This window comes from Oculina patagonica, chromosome 5 (genome assembly GCF_052425735.1).
Source record: "Oculina patagonica isolate OP01 chromosome 5, crgOcupat, whole genome shotgun sequence".
NCBI lineage: Eukaryota > Metazoa > Cnidaria > Anthozoa > Scleractinia > Oculinidae > Oculina > Oculina patagonica.
The window spans coordinates 7,767,144-7,782,317 of record NC_135762.1 but is presented as its reverse complement, the minus strand read 5'-3'; the positions used below and the strand labels follow the sequence as shown (position 1 = coordinate 7,782,317).

Sequence of the window (15,174 nt, the reverse complement as noted above, 5' to 3'; positions counted from 1 at the left end):
TTTTATTTTTATTATTGCTCGGGCAAATTAATTATTGACCGGTCGATAGCTTAACAACAAAAAGCTGAAAAATGTAGTTAGCTCTGGGCGAAATTTCAAGTTCCTGCGGTTCTTCTGTGGTAAGAAATACAAGTTTACGTCAAAAGTGGCCGAGAACTGGGCCCCATACTGGTACTCCTCTTGATTCAAACGCCGTACTTTTTGGCCGTTCCGGGGCCGTTCCTAATACAGTTCCAATAAAACCAGTCGAAATACATTATGATAATTTATGAATTAGGATCGGCACATGAAAAGTACGGCGTCTGAATCAAAGCCGTTCCAAAGGCGTTCCACAGGCGAAATTCTCGGCCAAGCCAGGCGGGAAGAACGGGTGAGCCGTTCCAAATTGAAATAGCCGTTCTAATTTGATTCAGACGCCGATCTTTTCATGTACTTAATTCAAGGAATTAGGTTCGGCTCATGAAAAGATCGGCGTCTGAACCGGGCCTTATATAGTACGCTTTGGTTACCTGTGAAGCTATTCCAAATTTCAGTGTTAGTAAGAGATAGATTTTTCACACTCCAGTTATTCTATCAAGTTTATACAAATAGTTACCAGATAGAGATAATTATTTAGTGGGAAGAGTTGACAAAATTTGAAGGTCAGCTCAAGGCAACGCCATTACTTCTCTAATATAATGATAAGAAACATGACACTTAACTGGAAACCTACTTAGTAAAATACCAAAAGTAAGCCCTGGGCTTTTTTTAGTTCAAAGGCTTTATCAGTAAGCCTATATTTTAATGTGGGCTTATTTTTTTTGGCATTTTTGGAGGGGCTTATTGAAGGAATTTTGCTTTTCAAAAATGGTCCGACGAGTATCTGAAGGGGCTGAGCGCGGAAAAGTTTTTTCGGTCCATTTAAGAATACTGCATGTTTTAACTCTCTACACATAAAGATGTGAAACGCTAAAAACTAGTTTTACAATCCTAGTATGACATCAAAAGTCTCTGAAATATATATAAAAACAATCCTCAAAGTGGGGGACTTCATAAACTAAGCAATTAAGAGCTAAAACTTAATATTAGTATTTTTAGTGCATAATTAAGCTTATGTTCAAGTAGGTTATTTTGGGACGGATGTCCGCGTCTATGTTTTTGTTGGGCTTACTGGAATTTTACAAGAGGTATTTTCGAATTCGAAGTAAAATAGTACAGATCTTTAGAAACTAATATTTCAACAGTGATACGAGAGCTCATGTTGCCGGGGGGGGGGGGGGGCACTCCCCTCAATTAAGCGATAGGTGTGTGCCGCAAATCTTAAGGAAAAGCCTGACCCTATTTAAGGATAGAAAATCGAAAATGAATACACTTTTTTTATGGCCAAACACAACGACAAAAAGAGACAAAACATAAAGAACATTTTTATTACATCGCTTTGTTGGTACTTAAACGGGTAGTTCAGTACCGTATCTTTGATATTTTGTAACGTTTTGCTGATTACACAAGAGTGTGTACATTATTTTTATAAGGGCGTATTTATTTGCAACATATGCGTAAAGCCGTTCCATTTGCCCCTTGGATTTTTTTTATTGTTTTCGAGCTAAAAACATTAAAAAAATTCTAACGGGCAAATGCTACGGCTATACGCGTATGTTGCAAATAAATCCACCCTTAATATGTTTCGTGTTAACTGTAGAAGTATTTTAGGCGTGCTTTTAAGATTCCCCAGGGGCAAGTAAGCTATTTAAAGTTTCGTAGTTATGCAAGACCCACTCGAAGGCATCTCTGTCAACCTTGCTTTTTAAGTTTTGTTTACTTTCTGTTGTATTTTCCTTATGATGATAAGACACTCGCTTTACCTTGTATCAATAAACACGATGCCTGCTCCTGATGCTGTTTGTTTTTATTAAGATTAAGTACAAAATATTATAATCGTTTCAGTGTGATTAAAGTATATTTTCGTTTAGCTGGATGTTTACGCACTACAATTTTAGTTAATATAGTCACAGGAACCCTTTCAAAGGATCACACCGGGACCACAACGACAATAGAGGCAAGGACTGAGAAACCCAAAAACCATACCCTATCCCGCGGACTTAGCTGTATAGCCCACAAATGGGAGTAACCCCCTCCCTCCCCCTTCCGGGCCATGTAGGATACCCATTATTTTCGAGCTGCTTAAAACCATGTCTCAATACGCAAAGTTATCATATCATTGGACCTAACTGTACATGTCCTTTGCGATTTCAAATCACCTCTGTTTAGCGTCGGTTTTTTTTTAACCTTCTTGTTTTTTAGTTTCTTGTTTAGCTTCGTTTAATTTTTTGCCGATCGTGCATGCAACAACCGGAGTTAATTACCATCTGAGACGATATCATGATAAGATTAACCAAACTCCAACACAGAGGGTATACAACAGATAGAGTTGAGGAGAATGGACATAAACGAAGAAATGGACAAAAAAACCATTCACTTGGTTTTCCTTTGTCTTACGCGAACTTTTAGGCAAGACCGCTGTCCACATCTCTTGAGGCACGCTATTGCGCTAAGACCCAGTGAAGTGAAGTGAAGTGAATACTTTATTTACCCTCGGATTGTAGAGTAGCTTTTAACATAGCTAATATCTCCGAGCATTTCAACAGTACAACGGCACAATGGGCAGAGACCAGACCACAACACCGGGAACTTCGTGCCCTACTCTTTACGATAAGTGTGTGTGTTCTTTTACGTCCCCTGCTGACCATAACACTGAAGATGCAGGAGACGGGGCCTACGGTTTATCGTCCTTATCCGAGAAGACTAGCTAGAATATCTAACCATTTGCAGTTGTTATTGCAAAGGCAGCATATTCTCCTCAGTTATTTTAAGACCCTGAGTGTTGGTCCGGTCTGGGACTCGAACCCGAGACCTCCCGCACGGTAGTCCGGCGCTCTACCAACTGAGCTAACCGGTCGGCGGTGTCCAGTAATACGGACAAGATTTTCTTTCCACTAGTCTCGCTTGCAAGTTGTGAGTAGACATGAGTTCAACTTTGTGCAACATGTTGCCGCAAACTTTCAATATAATACGAGTGGTTCCGGTTTAGGAATAACAGAATACACGGAATATCAATTCCCAAAACAACACATATTCTGAAAATGGATCGGAATACTGGTAACCTGCGATCAGGCGTTCTTTTTTCGAAAGGGAGAGGGAATGATAAGTAGGGAGGGATGGTGGTTGAAAGGGGGGGGGGGGTTTTTTTCTTCGCCCGCTGTAAACCACCTCTATTGTTATTTAGGGCTAGGGGCATTGTTGTCACCTGATCTTTGTTTTAAGAACCAATGAATTGGCTGTTCCGAGAGTAGTGGCGACTCGGTGGCGGAGGTGACCTGAGAACTATTGTATCTGAGCACGCACGAGTTGCAAACGACCTGGGGTGGCTGGCCGCGTTTGATTTCCCGCCAAAACTAAACCGAGTAAACCGTATTCCATTCATTCTGTTTATTCTGCTATCGGGAGCAGAATGAAAGGAATAGTATTCCGTTCATTCCGAAAACGGAATAGGTCCCAAAGGAACGCGGTTACCGTCGATTCCGAATATTCCTATTGCGGTATAGTTTTCAAAAGAATGCGCCCCTAGAAAAGAGAAGAACATGACTGAAGTTACATTAAACGTTTCTGCAGTTAAGCTTTGAAGTTTATATGAAATGATGCTAAGGTGCCGCCTAAGCCACGCAAGTTCTTATCTTATCACTTCGCGATTTGAAAATATTCCAAAACTTCCTCAATGCTTAAAGTAGTGTATCAAAACTTTGTAGTTTTACTAATGTCGATCAGATGCTGTCGTATCTCGAAATAGAAAGCTTACCGTTTAAGGGATGATTAATTATTCAACATGACGCAGTTGAATGCCTAGTTTTAAATTAAATTTATTATCACTTATAGGGGTGCATAACAACTCTGACGTCAATTTTCGATAATTTGAAAATAAATTAGACTTTATACGTGATACAGTATAGAAGTACAAGAGTATTTATACTATTGTTGAGGAGCCAGATATTTAGCAGCAAGGTCATTTTAGCAAGCCAAGGTTAGCTCACATCTCTTTTGTTTGATCTAGAAACTTCGTGTTGGAAACCTAGCAAAAATTTCACCTGTAAACATGCTTGTAACTTTTTTGCGACCTTGGCTACTACTTCCTAAGGTCAACTCTTGCTTAAAATAGTCGTATTTACCTAGTTTAGAGTTTTTAATCCTTGCTTGCCTTACGAAGTCAGCTGGGTACGTTTTGGATTAACATCCGAGTACTTTGTTTTTGAGCCACCTGGTCAGGTTTTCTCTTGGCTAAAATCCCGGGTTTGCCGTCAATCAGCATAAATGCTTGAGCGTTGTAAATTAACAATAAGAAAAGATCTTAGCCAAGTAAACAGTAGCACCGTAATTGCAGTCCAGACTCTTGGCACCAATCGCTAAGTGTGGTTGGCTCAGCTATTTCCCCAAGAATCTAAACGCTATTTTAAGATGCTCTATCCTTGCTTCCGAAGGGCATTTAAGCATTCAAGCATGCAGTTATCGGGGTACGGGGGAGATCTCGTTTTATTCTTCAGACGGAATTATGGGAAGGCTTAAAGGGACTGTGTCACGGTTGAGTAAAGTTTATTTTATTAAGTTTTGCCAAATACTCGCTATGAAACTTAATGTTTGCAAAGACGTTGCTTCTATGGATCTAAATGACAAAACCACAGCTTCATTACAACAAAATTTGTCTCTCGGGCGTTATAATTTAAAGTTACAAGCAAATGAGATTAACTTTGAAAATTGTTCAGCCCAACAGTATTAATCTTCTTCCCTTTTGGCCATCCGTACCTTCTTTTGTATTTGATGTGTTATTGTAGTGTTCCTTCACTGTTTAAAGCGGTTATTTTTATATTTTACCGAATTTTATGTCGATTTCTCAGTTATACCTAAATTTGGCTAAAATCCGTGACGCACCTCCTTTAACTGTCCTGGTTTAATATCCAGTCAGTGTGGAGGCAAGGGGGGGGGGGGGTAAGAGAAAATGGGAATGGTGGGGTGGGGAGGAGAGACTTTTTGCAGCTGCTATATAGGGGATCATTTGTTTGTAAAGGCGGTGAAATGTTTTGAAAAATTGCTAGATATTGTCGCCACACCAGCATGCGTTGAAAGTTACACGTGTTGCCACGCGACAACCTAAGAACGCATAAAAACCGCGAGATGCAACAAGTAAAACTTTCCGCGTTGTTTAAGCCGCTCGTGCGATTTTAGTAGAACGTGCTAGACGCGTCGCCTAGGCAACAGAAACAAAAAAGAAAATTACCGATGTCTGTATTCAAAATATTTATTCAAATCGCCGATGCCTGTATTCAAAATATTTATTCAGTTAAATGATTCTTTCGGATCTTCAAAGCAATCGTTATAGCTTTTATTCACATAAACAAGAATCGCCGAGCAACAGTGTATTCAATTCATCGATGTTCTGCGCGCTTTTGATTGGTTAATGGTTGTTTTGAATTGTTTTAATAAACCTCAGACTAATTACAGGTAATTTTATAAGAGCACAAAACCACTGATTTCAATGTGTTCACTGACGTAAAAAATTGCGCGGGATGTTGTTAGGACCCTCAAAATACCGTTTTGTCTGGATAAACCTCAACATAATTGTAGGTAATTTCATAAAAGCAAAAAACCCGCTGATTTCTATGGACTCGCTGACCTATCAAACCGCGCAAAACCGCGCGGCATTTAGGAGGAACACTCAAGAAAACCCTTAAAACACGCGCCTTTCGTTTGAGATTCACCGAAACATTTGGCGCGTGTCCGTTTCAACATCTCGCGTATGACTCAACAAGACGCGCGTGCTGCATTCTAGAAGCAAACACGACGTCATATCGCCAGAATAAAGTTGATAAACTAAATGAACTATGCACGATCATTAGGTAACAAAAGACTTGTTCGCGTGTGATGGGCGTACTTAATATTGGCCCAATTAACAGCAATGCTAATTTCCTAACTCGTAGTCATTAGCGACCTTTGCCTATTTTTAATTTTTCCGCTATTGTTCGTGTCATTTTTTTTCGGCAATTTAGTTTCCAACATTTGGTTTTAGAACACATTAAAAGACAGGGTGCCGCTTTGTAATGGATTATAACTATAATTATCACTATTAAAGCTGGGCCCAAGGGCACGAAGAGGATTGAGTGAGTGATTAAAGCTTGGGGTATATAATTATCTCTTGCCCTTCTAACTCACCGTACATACTGCAGCGTTTTCGTTGATGTCCTATCGTTGGTAAGTTTCGCCCTCGACACTGATATGATATGGCTCTGTTTTCTAATGTCTCCACTTTGAACAGCGTTTTCAAATGTGTGCGTTTTCTATTAAAACGATAAGCTATTTCGATCGTATTAGTGCGGACGGACAGGGTTTACGTCATGGTTGTTTCTTTTCGTAAGCAATGTAAAGATCTTCAAGGAACACATTACAAAAGACGGAGTAATATGTCTCCCACTGGAATGTTCTGATCGCCAGAAGGAAAAACGCTACCTTACGTCAGCAATAAATCACTGCAGACTTTTCAAACGAAAACTGAAGTGTTTAAATACACTTGTTTCCACAGGCCTACAACTTCCTTCCTTGCTGTCGAGTCAAAAGGAAGCTACAAGTCTGTTCGTTCCGTTAACTATTGTAGTATCCAAGTAACACACAGCTTCTTACTAAACAACAAACTCCACTACCAGATTTTGGCAATTAAACAATTGAACAAAACATTCAGGCTTTCCGATTTACGATTTATACGCATTTCACTTGTTTTAACATTCCAAAATGGATCCGAGGATCCAGCGCAGGATTCATGAGACGCGCGCACATGTACAAAAAACGCGCGAATTAACATCTAAAAAGCAGTTACATCATTTTTAAAGCAATAAATCATGACTTTCAGCATGTTTCAGCAATGTTTTAAGTTGTAAACGTCATTCATGCGTCTATCTATGAGCGCAAATTTGTCGTCAGACGTAAAAAGTGTCAAAAACGCGCAAACCGTGAAAAAGACATTCCTTGGCGCAGGTGACAGTAGCGAGCGGCATGCCGGCATGTGCAGTGGAGCGGGTTCTTAATTGCCCTACAAGGATGACACGCTGTGATGAAATTTTGCAACGGAAAGACACACAAATACTCAATTATGTTTACCAAGTGTTTAATATTTGCTTTTTTCTCAAAACATTCTCGAACGACGGTGAAGTGAACAGTGAAAAGCTACATCGCAGAGCCTCTGTACGATTGCACTTCGTGCTCGCGTGAGTTTTGTTAATTGCATCGCGTGATGAAAGTTACATTTGTTTACAACTTTGAAATCACGCAAAACTTGGCGGTAAAGAAGTGTCCACCTTTAGCAACCGACGTCGCAGCGTGAACGAGCGCGCATTTAGCCTTGACTCTTTTCCCTTTCTATTTAAATCCAGTTCACTTAAGTGGTTTCGACTAGAATTACCGTATTACAAGGAAATTCTTTGCTTCGGATGATAAGAGTTTTTTTTAAAGTGATGTAAGGAATTGAAGATGTTTGACTATTGCGAAAAGAAAACCTAATGTGTTGCGTGCTAATCATGCCATTGAGAACAAATGGAGGTCATTGAAAAATACTTAACAAGAAAAGCGCAGGCCTGCAATTCATCATTTTGTCTCGGGCCTGCCGAGAGACACTGCTGAGAACAGTTGTGTTTAGTTTGTTTGTGAAAGCGTTACGGTTAAATACCGGAGGTAAGCCAAACCAAATATAGCTACAGCAACACAGAGCTCCTGATATGGCTCTTATTCACTGGCTTGTCGGCCTGCGCGTGCAAATATGTTCCGCTTTTCCACGCACCAGCTATAACATAACTAGAATCATTTGAATTATCACGCAAAGGTCATAAAGAAATTCTTTACATTCCCCTCTCAGTGGAAACGACAAACAAAAACACCGAGTACCGCTTACAGCTCCAGTTAAACCTTAGACACGGTGCAGCTAACATCTCCGTTATTCTGTGCGGCCTCTTGAGAGAATTCGTAGCGACAATGTTACACAAAGTACCCACACTGTTGGTTTACTACGCGGGGTCGGCGCTGTTGTTCCTCGTGTTTTCAGCCTTACGCCTCGTGCAACGTTTTCCTCGTGCACAGTGGATCATCTCTGCGATAATGGACAAGATCGCGACGATCCAACTTCCCAAAGAAGACTACAGCCACTCGCTGTTCACATGGCCTATGTTCACTTCCATGCGCTCATCCATCTTTCTCGAGCTGCAGAAATCAGCTTCTCGAGGAAACCTCGCCCCAGACTCCCAACTGATCTCCGTGGATGGCAAGTCACGCCGTAGTCTGTTAGACTTCTGCAGAGGAAACCGTCCGCTGGTTGTAAACTTCTGTAGCTGGACGTGCCCCGTTTTCAGAGCTAAGGTGGACGAGTTTCTGAGTATCGTGCGAGAATTCAATGACGTGGCTGATTTTTTGACGGTGTACATCGAGGAAGCTCATCCGTGCGATGGTTGGGCGTTCAAAGTGAGTATGCCTGTATCAAGCATTATAACGGTCATAGACTGGGTAGCCCCATTGCCAAGTTCGCATTTTATACGTTGGTGATGCTGTTTCTAGCTCAACACTCTGTTATAAGCGTTCGTTGAACCAAAGGGCAAACTGTCACGGCCATGAATCAAACACGAGCACACATCTGCTCTGCATAAAAATAGCTGAACTTTCATTTAACTGCAAAAGTTTTCGCTTTATGCATGCCGATGAGCAATGGTGGCATATTTTATCCCTATAATCAGTCATTCCGCGAACCTTTTAGATAAATTAATGAAAAACAAATTAAACGCGAACCTTTTGCAACGCAAAAGTTGCTATTCTTTTGCAAGAGTGACCCGTAACGGAATGGAATTTTGACAGTGAAAAACTGTATTCAGTGATCATCTTTCGAACAAATTCCTTCACGTTTCTCAAGTTGCAATTTATAGTACGAATATTCTGAAGAATTTTAGGAACTAGCTCGGACAACCTTGCGGGCAATTTTTATCGCGTCCAAAATCACTCAAAGTTGTCCACCTTTTTTTTTGCAGAATAACGTTACCATTCCACAACACCAAACCATCGAGGAACGGTGCAAGGCCGCACAATTGATGCTAGATTCGGTGGAATTCAACTGTCCTGTGATGGTGGACAATATGGACGATGAAGGAAACAAGGCATATGCCGGATCCCCCATCAGACTGTACATCATAAAAGATCAACAAATAGAATATGCTGGAGGAACGGGGCCCACATTTTACAAACCCAAGGAAGTTAAACAATGGCTACAGAGTAACAGAACGTCGGTTAAGAACAACAGGCATAGAGCGTAGATTACTGTACGGAAAAACAAATGACTTTTATAGTAACAATCTCTATTGAGGATGCCAGTGTAACAAAGTGCGGTTTTTCAGGAGGGTGCACGCCTCGGGACTTTCACTAGAAAGAATTTGTTGTACAATGAACTAGGTACGCCCTGAAGAACATACAAGTCCTTACGTACGTACACGCACTGGCTTCAGGCCAAAAGCACTTTTTCATAATTAAGTAGCTTCTTGTAAGATCATTGTTAGAAAGAAAACAAACATTACAATTTCTCCAAGAGTACAAAAACGTGTAGGAGAACAATTTGTGCATATTTATTTTAAGAATTTGATGTAAATTTGTTATTGTATAAAGGAACGAACTAATTGTATATAACATACTGAGCACTTCTTATGTATATCTTCCGTCTCAATATACACCCGGAGAGCGGCTAACACGAACATGCGGGTAATGACTGTTTCAAGATCACGTAGTACCTAACTGAAAGGGTGTTTAAGTAATTTGTTGAAAACAATGAATAAATTAAGATATTATCACAAAGAATGCGATGGGCGTGAGTGTTTCACTATCAATGCGCGATAATCAAAGTTAAAAGATCATTTCCCTATCGTCCCTATAGCTGGATGAGATGGTTTTTTATGATTTTTTCGATCCGATCATTTCTTCTGGCACATGCTCCTCGCGTGCTTAAGACTTTCAGCATCACTAGAGTCCCTGAAGGGTGACAAGAGGTTCTTAGAACGAGTGGCTAGTTAAAAAAGTCTTGTAAAGTAATTGAGCTATAATGACGTGAACTCGTTCAATAAACAGCTTCTCTTGCGTCACTATAGTCAGCAAATACAAGTGCGCAGGAATTTTGGTCGCATAGCGGATAGCTAACATATATACGCCCTCAAAATTGGTGCATGAATATCATTTAGTAAAACCACGATCCAAACTTTGGGCACGTCTTTATTGAGCTACAGGAGAAACTTTGATACAGTAAACAATAACAGACCGTAATTGAGGTGTAGGCTATTAGCACGAGTTATTTATGCATATCAAGTCTGACTGAAAAACAAGACAATACTACGACTTAACGCTAAAACAGAATCTAAAAAAGACCCTTAACTTTTCCTTTTGGATAAACTAAGATGTTTGATATAATCGGATCGTTTCTTTGAAGGGTACAGTATAGGCTTGAAAAATAACATGCTATAACGGCCAAATTCCTTAAATTTTCCAAAACAGACAGGAAAAATACTTTGATTTATGGAATGCAGAATCTTTGTGAATGTGTCTCCTTTTTAACCTCCATAGATAGCCGTATCTGAAGGGCGATAATAAACGAGTACATATTGTTATGTCTACTGAGAAATACGGATCGGTATTACCCCATATCAATGTCTTGTTTCAGTTGTTTGTCTATATCAGTTATTTTTTTCAACTTATGTTATATTTGATCTCTCTTTTTTAATCTAATATTATCATTTTAAAATGTTTGGAGTCAAACTATATTGAACAAGTGGAAGGGTTAAGGGTTTAATTTCTGCAGCGTCATTTATTGCGTGATCCAAGTGTGCTTTTAACACTGACAAACAACCGTGTTATGCAGCTCAGGTCACGCGAACACGGCGTCTTAACAACTCCTCGGGCAAATTTTGTTTTTGATAATTACTTGAGCTGAGTTTCATTGTTCGAAAGTATGCTCTTGTCTGCGAAGTCCATACGCTTTCCGAATTGTTAGAGTTGTAGAGATAACAGTTTTGACCTAAGTTATAACTCAGGTTATTCTTTAATTTGTGTAGAAAAGCCGAAACATGTTTAAAAACTTATAGTAAAGAGGGCTACGTTTAGAAGCACCAGTTTTGAACAATGCATGCTCTAAAGTCGATAGGGCGTAACACGGCAGTCGGAGCTTACACGGGTTTAGAGAATCACTCCAAACTCAGTAGGATTTTACAATGTAAGACCGATAGTTCTAATAATAACACTTCAAAAACAGTCAACTTGGGTCAACAGTCACATCAAGTCATAAATGTTTCAGAACAAAATGCCGCATTTTCGTTTGAACACTTCGCACCGACAGTTTTTTACAGATGGCTCAACGCATAAAGTAGCTCCACAGTTGCAATCCGCTCATTCAAACTATGTGGATATTTTGCTTTCGATAGTTATCAAACTATTTCTACACACATTTCGATAAAAAACTAAGAGCGAAAATATCTCAGTCCTAGCTAGCTGCTCTCTATTTTTTTTTACGGATTTCGTGACTTCATTGCGTAAGCTATTTAGCTTTTTATGGTGGTTTTTAAAATGAGTTTAAGCAAGGCTTTGTCTCTTCCGACTTCCAACGCACGTTTAACTGCAAAGAGAGGCTTTCATCCTACGCGAAGAAGCTAATTTTAGACCACAGCGATTTGGCTGAGAAACTTAACGGCTATTTTTAACAGACTTCAAACTGTGACAGGCAAGAGTGAAAATGGGCTTACGGATAAATGTCCAAAGAAAACACCATAAAACATGCAATTTGACTGTCTGAAGCCCTCCCTGCGAAGTTATCCTCCAAATCTGTTTTAAACATTATAATTGCGTGATGTCGGACGGAGTAAAACCGTAAGCTTTTCAAAAGACTTTCGAAAGTTAAGTTATATAATATAAGTGAGGCAGTGCACGTCGGATTATAAGGTTGTTCAAAACGTCTTTCCTCTTCAGAGCTGACAACTGCAACTCGAACGAAACACAACGACAGCTTAACAAGAAAGCAGTGCTTGAATTAAAGAGGCTTAGCATACGAGATCACCGTTTCGACATTTCGTGATGGCAAAGTTTCCAGAACAAACGGGGGTCACTTTTCGGCAACGAAACACACAGAAGGCACTGCGCGCATGATAAATCATCCCGTCTCGCGCACGCAGAGAAATTGTCGCCGTCAATTGTTCGCCGATGGATCGCGATTTCTTTGTTGTGACTGCAGTTGCGCTATTTGAATAGGGGCTCATCAGAATTACTCGGGCAAAGCGTACACGTGCGTGCGTTTGGGTTTCAGCGATTCCATGTTTGCACAACGCACCTGTCGCCGAGGAAAATAACACCGTGTTGATCACGCGAGAGTTCATGTGAAAAGGTCACATTTGTCGAAAGTGTTTTCAAGAGAAACAAAATTTTTTACATTCCTTGGGTGCTGTATAAATACGCGCACACCGCGGCTATCAAGCCCTGGGAAACTCTTGGAGAGGCTGAGCACACGAGGTTGAGTCGCGAGCTCGAAAAGCCACGCTACGGAACAATGTTGCGAAAATTGACCGCCACCGTGTTACTGTACTGCGCGGTAACGGTGCTTCTCTTTGTCGCGTTTGTGTTCCTCAGTTTTCTGCGTCTCTTGCCCTGTACAAAATGGATCGTGGTCAAACTCATGCAAATGATCACAACGATCACACTGCCCACCGAAGTCTACTGGCATTCACTCTTCACATGGCACATGCTAAACGCAGTGCGCACCACGATTCTCCTTGAGCTGCAAAGATCAGCGCGCATCAACCACACTGCTCCAAATCCCTCCCTCGTCTCCTTGGACGGACTGTCGTACTACCGCCTTCTCAGTTTCTGCAAAGGAAACCGTCCACTGGTTGTCAACTTCGGCAGTTGGACATGCCCAGTTTTTCGGGCTCGAGTGGGCGAGTTCCTCAGCCTGGCACAAGAGTTCGGTGATGTGGCTGATTTCCTCACTGTTTACATCGAGGAGGCGCATCCCTCAAACGGGTGGGCTTTTAAGGTCAGTAGAAAAATCCCTGCTTATTTTAACTTTAAGCGCCGGGAAATTTAGTTCAGTGATTCGATCTTTTTATTTACACACCGTTTTTTACACCCATTTCTAAAAACACCCCTCAGTTCCTCTTAGTTCCATACACGCCTACGATCTTCCAAACACAGGGTGACTAAGAAAATAAGAAAATTAAGTGACAAGGTGAATGGTTTCAGTGATCTACAAAGAGCATTAAAGTTAAAAGAAACAGTGTTACTAACGGCTTGGATCTTGTTTTTAGAACAACGTTGTAATTCCTACCCACACAACCCTGGAGGAAAGATGCCAGGCTGCAAGACTTATGCTAAGCTCAGTGAAATTTAACTGTCCTGTCGTGGTCGACACAATGGAGGACGAGGCTAACAGGGCATATGCTGGAGTTCCTATCAGACTGTACGTAATAAAGAATCAAAAAGTGGCGTTTGCCGGGTTACCTGGACCTACTTACTACAACCCTAAAGAAGTTGGACAGTGGCTAAGGGAGTTTAAGGCAGAATTTATGAGAACTGGCCGCCACAGGGCTTAAAATGTAAAAAAAGCCAGTGACTAGAACAACGCGTAGAACTTTCGACTTGTTCGATCACGTCCAGTGCACCTGAGCCGAGGAAATGCAATTAGGATAAATGACCATCACCGGAAGTCATTTAAAAGGGAAGTTTATACAAATCAAAGGAAACATTGCCTTGAAGTTTCGAACAATTCCAAGAAAAGATCTTCGAAGGATTGCCAAAGAACAATTTTAATGTCTCGTTAAATATGATGTAGCGAAAAAACAAAGAGATTTATTTGACGTGCTTTGTTCCCGCGGAAGCCTGTATCCTGCCGGATTGTTTGCTTAGCTTGTTTACAAGCAGGCTAGAAGGGCTGCGGTCATAGATCTGTAGGAATAGCTTCTTAGTTGGTCGCGACAACTTTAATTCTAAGCTAAGCATGATAATTGATGAAAGAATGCCTTGTAAAGGAAGTCAGTCGTGATGTAATGTATTTAGAGTTGTTCATCATTTAATTACACATGAATGTAAATAAACTGTATGTTAGCCTACCCGAAGAGTCCTCTGTTATGTACAACGCACGTTGCACCTCCCTTTTAACAATATAGCCGTGATAACGGTAACGAAGCGAGATATTCCTCTACGAATTGCCTCTTCCGCTACCGTGCAGTTTTACGCTGAAAGGAATTTTTATTGCAGCAAGAAGTGACTTTGATTGGCGTATCAGTTCTAGATGATTAAAAGTGATTGCGTGCGCTTGAACGATAGCTCGTGTTGATTTTTCCTGCCCCCCCGAGGGTTAAGTCAACGTGTAGTCAGGCTCAAATACCTCAAATCTTATTGACTTGTTTTGCCGATCTTTAAATCCTTCAGAATGGCCAACATATCTCTACAATCCGTCAAATATTAAGAAGCGAAGGACACGTTAATTTTTTTGGCAAGTTTTTAGCAACCTCTCGGCTCAGCACGCGTGCCACGCCATTACGCCAAATAAGCTGTACAGCACACTTAATTAATAACATTGTGTTGGCGACCAAGGGCCGGAAAGCACTGGTAACTGTTTAAATGTTTACAATTCCTTTGTTGAGAGTTTGTGTGTATCAAACAGTCAAATTAGCACTTTTAGCAGCAATTGGACTCATTCACGGTCTTTAAACTGTTTAAGGACGAACGAGAGCTTCTAATAAAACACGTATTTACCGCTACGGATAGATTTCAGGCCGTTAAACAAGCATCCGGAAAACATGTTTTAGTTATGTGGGGCTGAGCCGTTGCTGTTTACGAGACCTTGCAGATTTACATTTAACGAACCACTGTCAATCATTCGCTCCCGGCTCATTTAACGGTGAACGATTTCGTTAACTCTTTGTTTAAATTTCGTTCTTAATTCATCAATAAAATGCATTTTAGAATAGCCCCTCGTGTTTTAAAACTTGTTAATTTGCGCGAAGTCTTGATAAAATCGATATCGTGACTTGCGGTGAATGAGGTTTATATTTCTTTTGACACAAATTACGTGTTAATAATCATTGAAAGTGAGTGATA

General features: G+C 40.6%; 2 protein-coding genes and 1 non-coding gene across 3 annotated transcripts; 2 read left to right on the top strand and 1 right to left on the bottom strand.

Moving 5' to 3' along the window:
- Positions 1 to 2,861: 2,861 nt before the first annotated feature.
- Trnag-acc (transfer RNA glycine (anticodon ACC)) lies at positions 2,862 to 2,935 on the bottom strand. The gene has a single exon. It is a non-coding gene; the product is annotated as a tRNA-Gly (tRNA).
- Positions 2,936 to 5,665: 2,730 nt separating this feature from the next.
- LOC144655274 (type I iodothyronine deiodinase-like) lies at positions 5,666 to 10,757 on the top strand. Its single transcript, XM_078515491.1, has 2 exons — positions 5,666 to 8,523; positions 9,081 to 10,757. The coding sequence occupies exons 1-2, from the start codon at positions 8,041 to 8,043 to the stop codon at positions 9,360 to 9,362; spliced, it is 765 nt and encodes a 254-aa protein (XP_078371617.1). The 5' UTR covers positions 5,666 to 8,040; the 3' UTR covers positions 9,363 to 10,757.
- A 1,313-nt stretch (positions 10,758 to 12,070) lies between these two features.
- On the top strand, positions 12,071 to 14,181 carry LOC144655273 (thyroxine 5-deiodinase-like). The gene is made up of 2 exons (XM_078515490.1): positions 12,071 to 13,108; positions 13,380 to 14,181. Exons 1-2 carry the CDS (start codon positions 12,623 to 12,625, stop codon positions 13,662 to 13,664), a joined length of 771 nt encoding a protein of 256 aa, XP_078371616.1. The 5' UTR covers positions 12,071 to 12,622; the 3' UTR covers positions 13,665 to 14,181.
- Positions 14,182 to 15,174: the final 993 nt, after the last annotated feature.

What these genes read in the sequence shown, in the direction of transcription:
- LOC144655274 (XM_078515491.1), top strand. Translation starts at nt 8,041, where the DNA reads ATGTTACACAAAGTACCCACACTGTTGGTTTACTACGCGGGGTCGGCG. An exon ending in GCGATGGTTGGGCGTTCAAA is followed by an intron (nt 8,524 to 9,080) that starts GTGAGTATGCCT and finishes TTTTTTTTGCAG; the next exon opens with AATAACGTTACCATTCCACA.
- LOC144655273 (XM_078515490.1), top strand. Translation starts at nt 12,623, where the DNA reads ATGTTGCGAAAATTGACCGCCACCGTGTTACTGTACTGCGCGGTAACG. An exon ending in CAAACGGGTGGGCTTTTAAG is followed by an intron (nt 13,109 to 13,379) that starts GTCAGTAGAAAA and finishes TCTTGTTTTTAG; the next exon opens with AACAACGTTGTAATTCCTAC.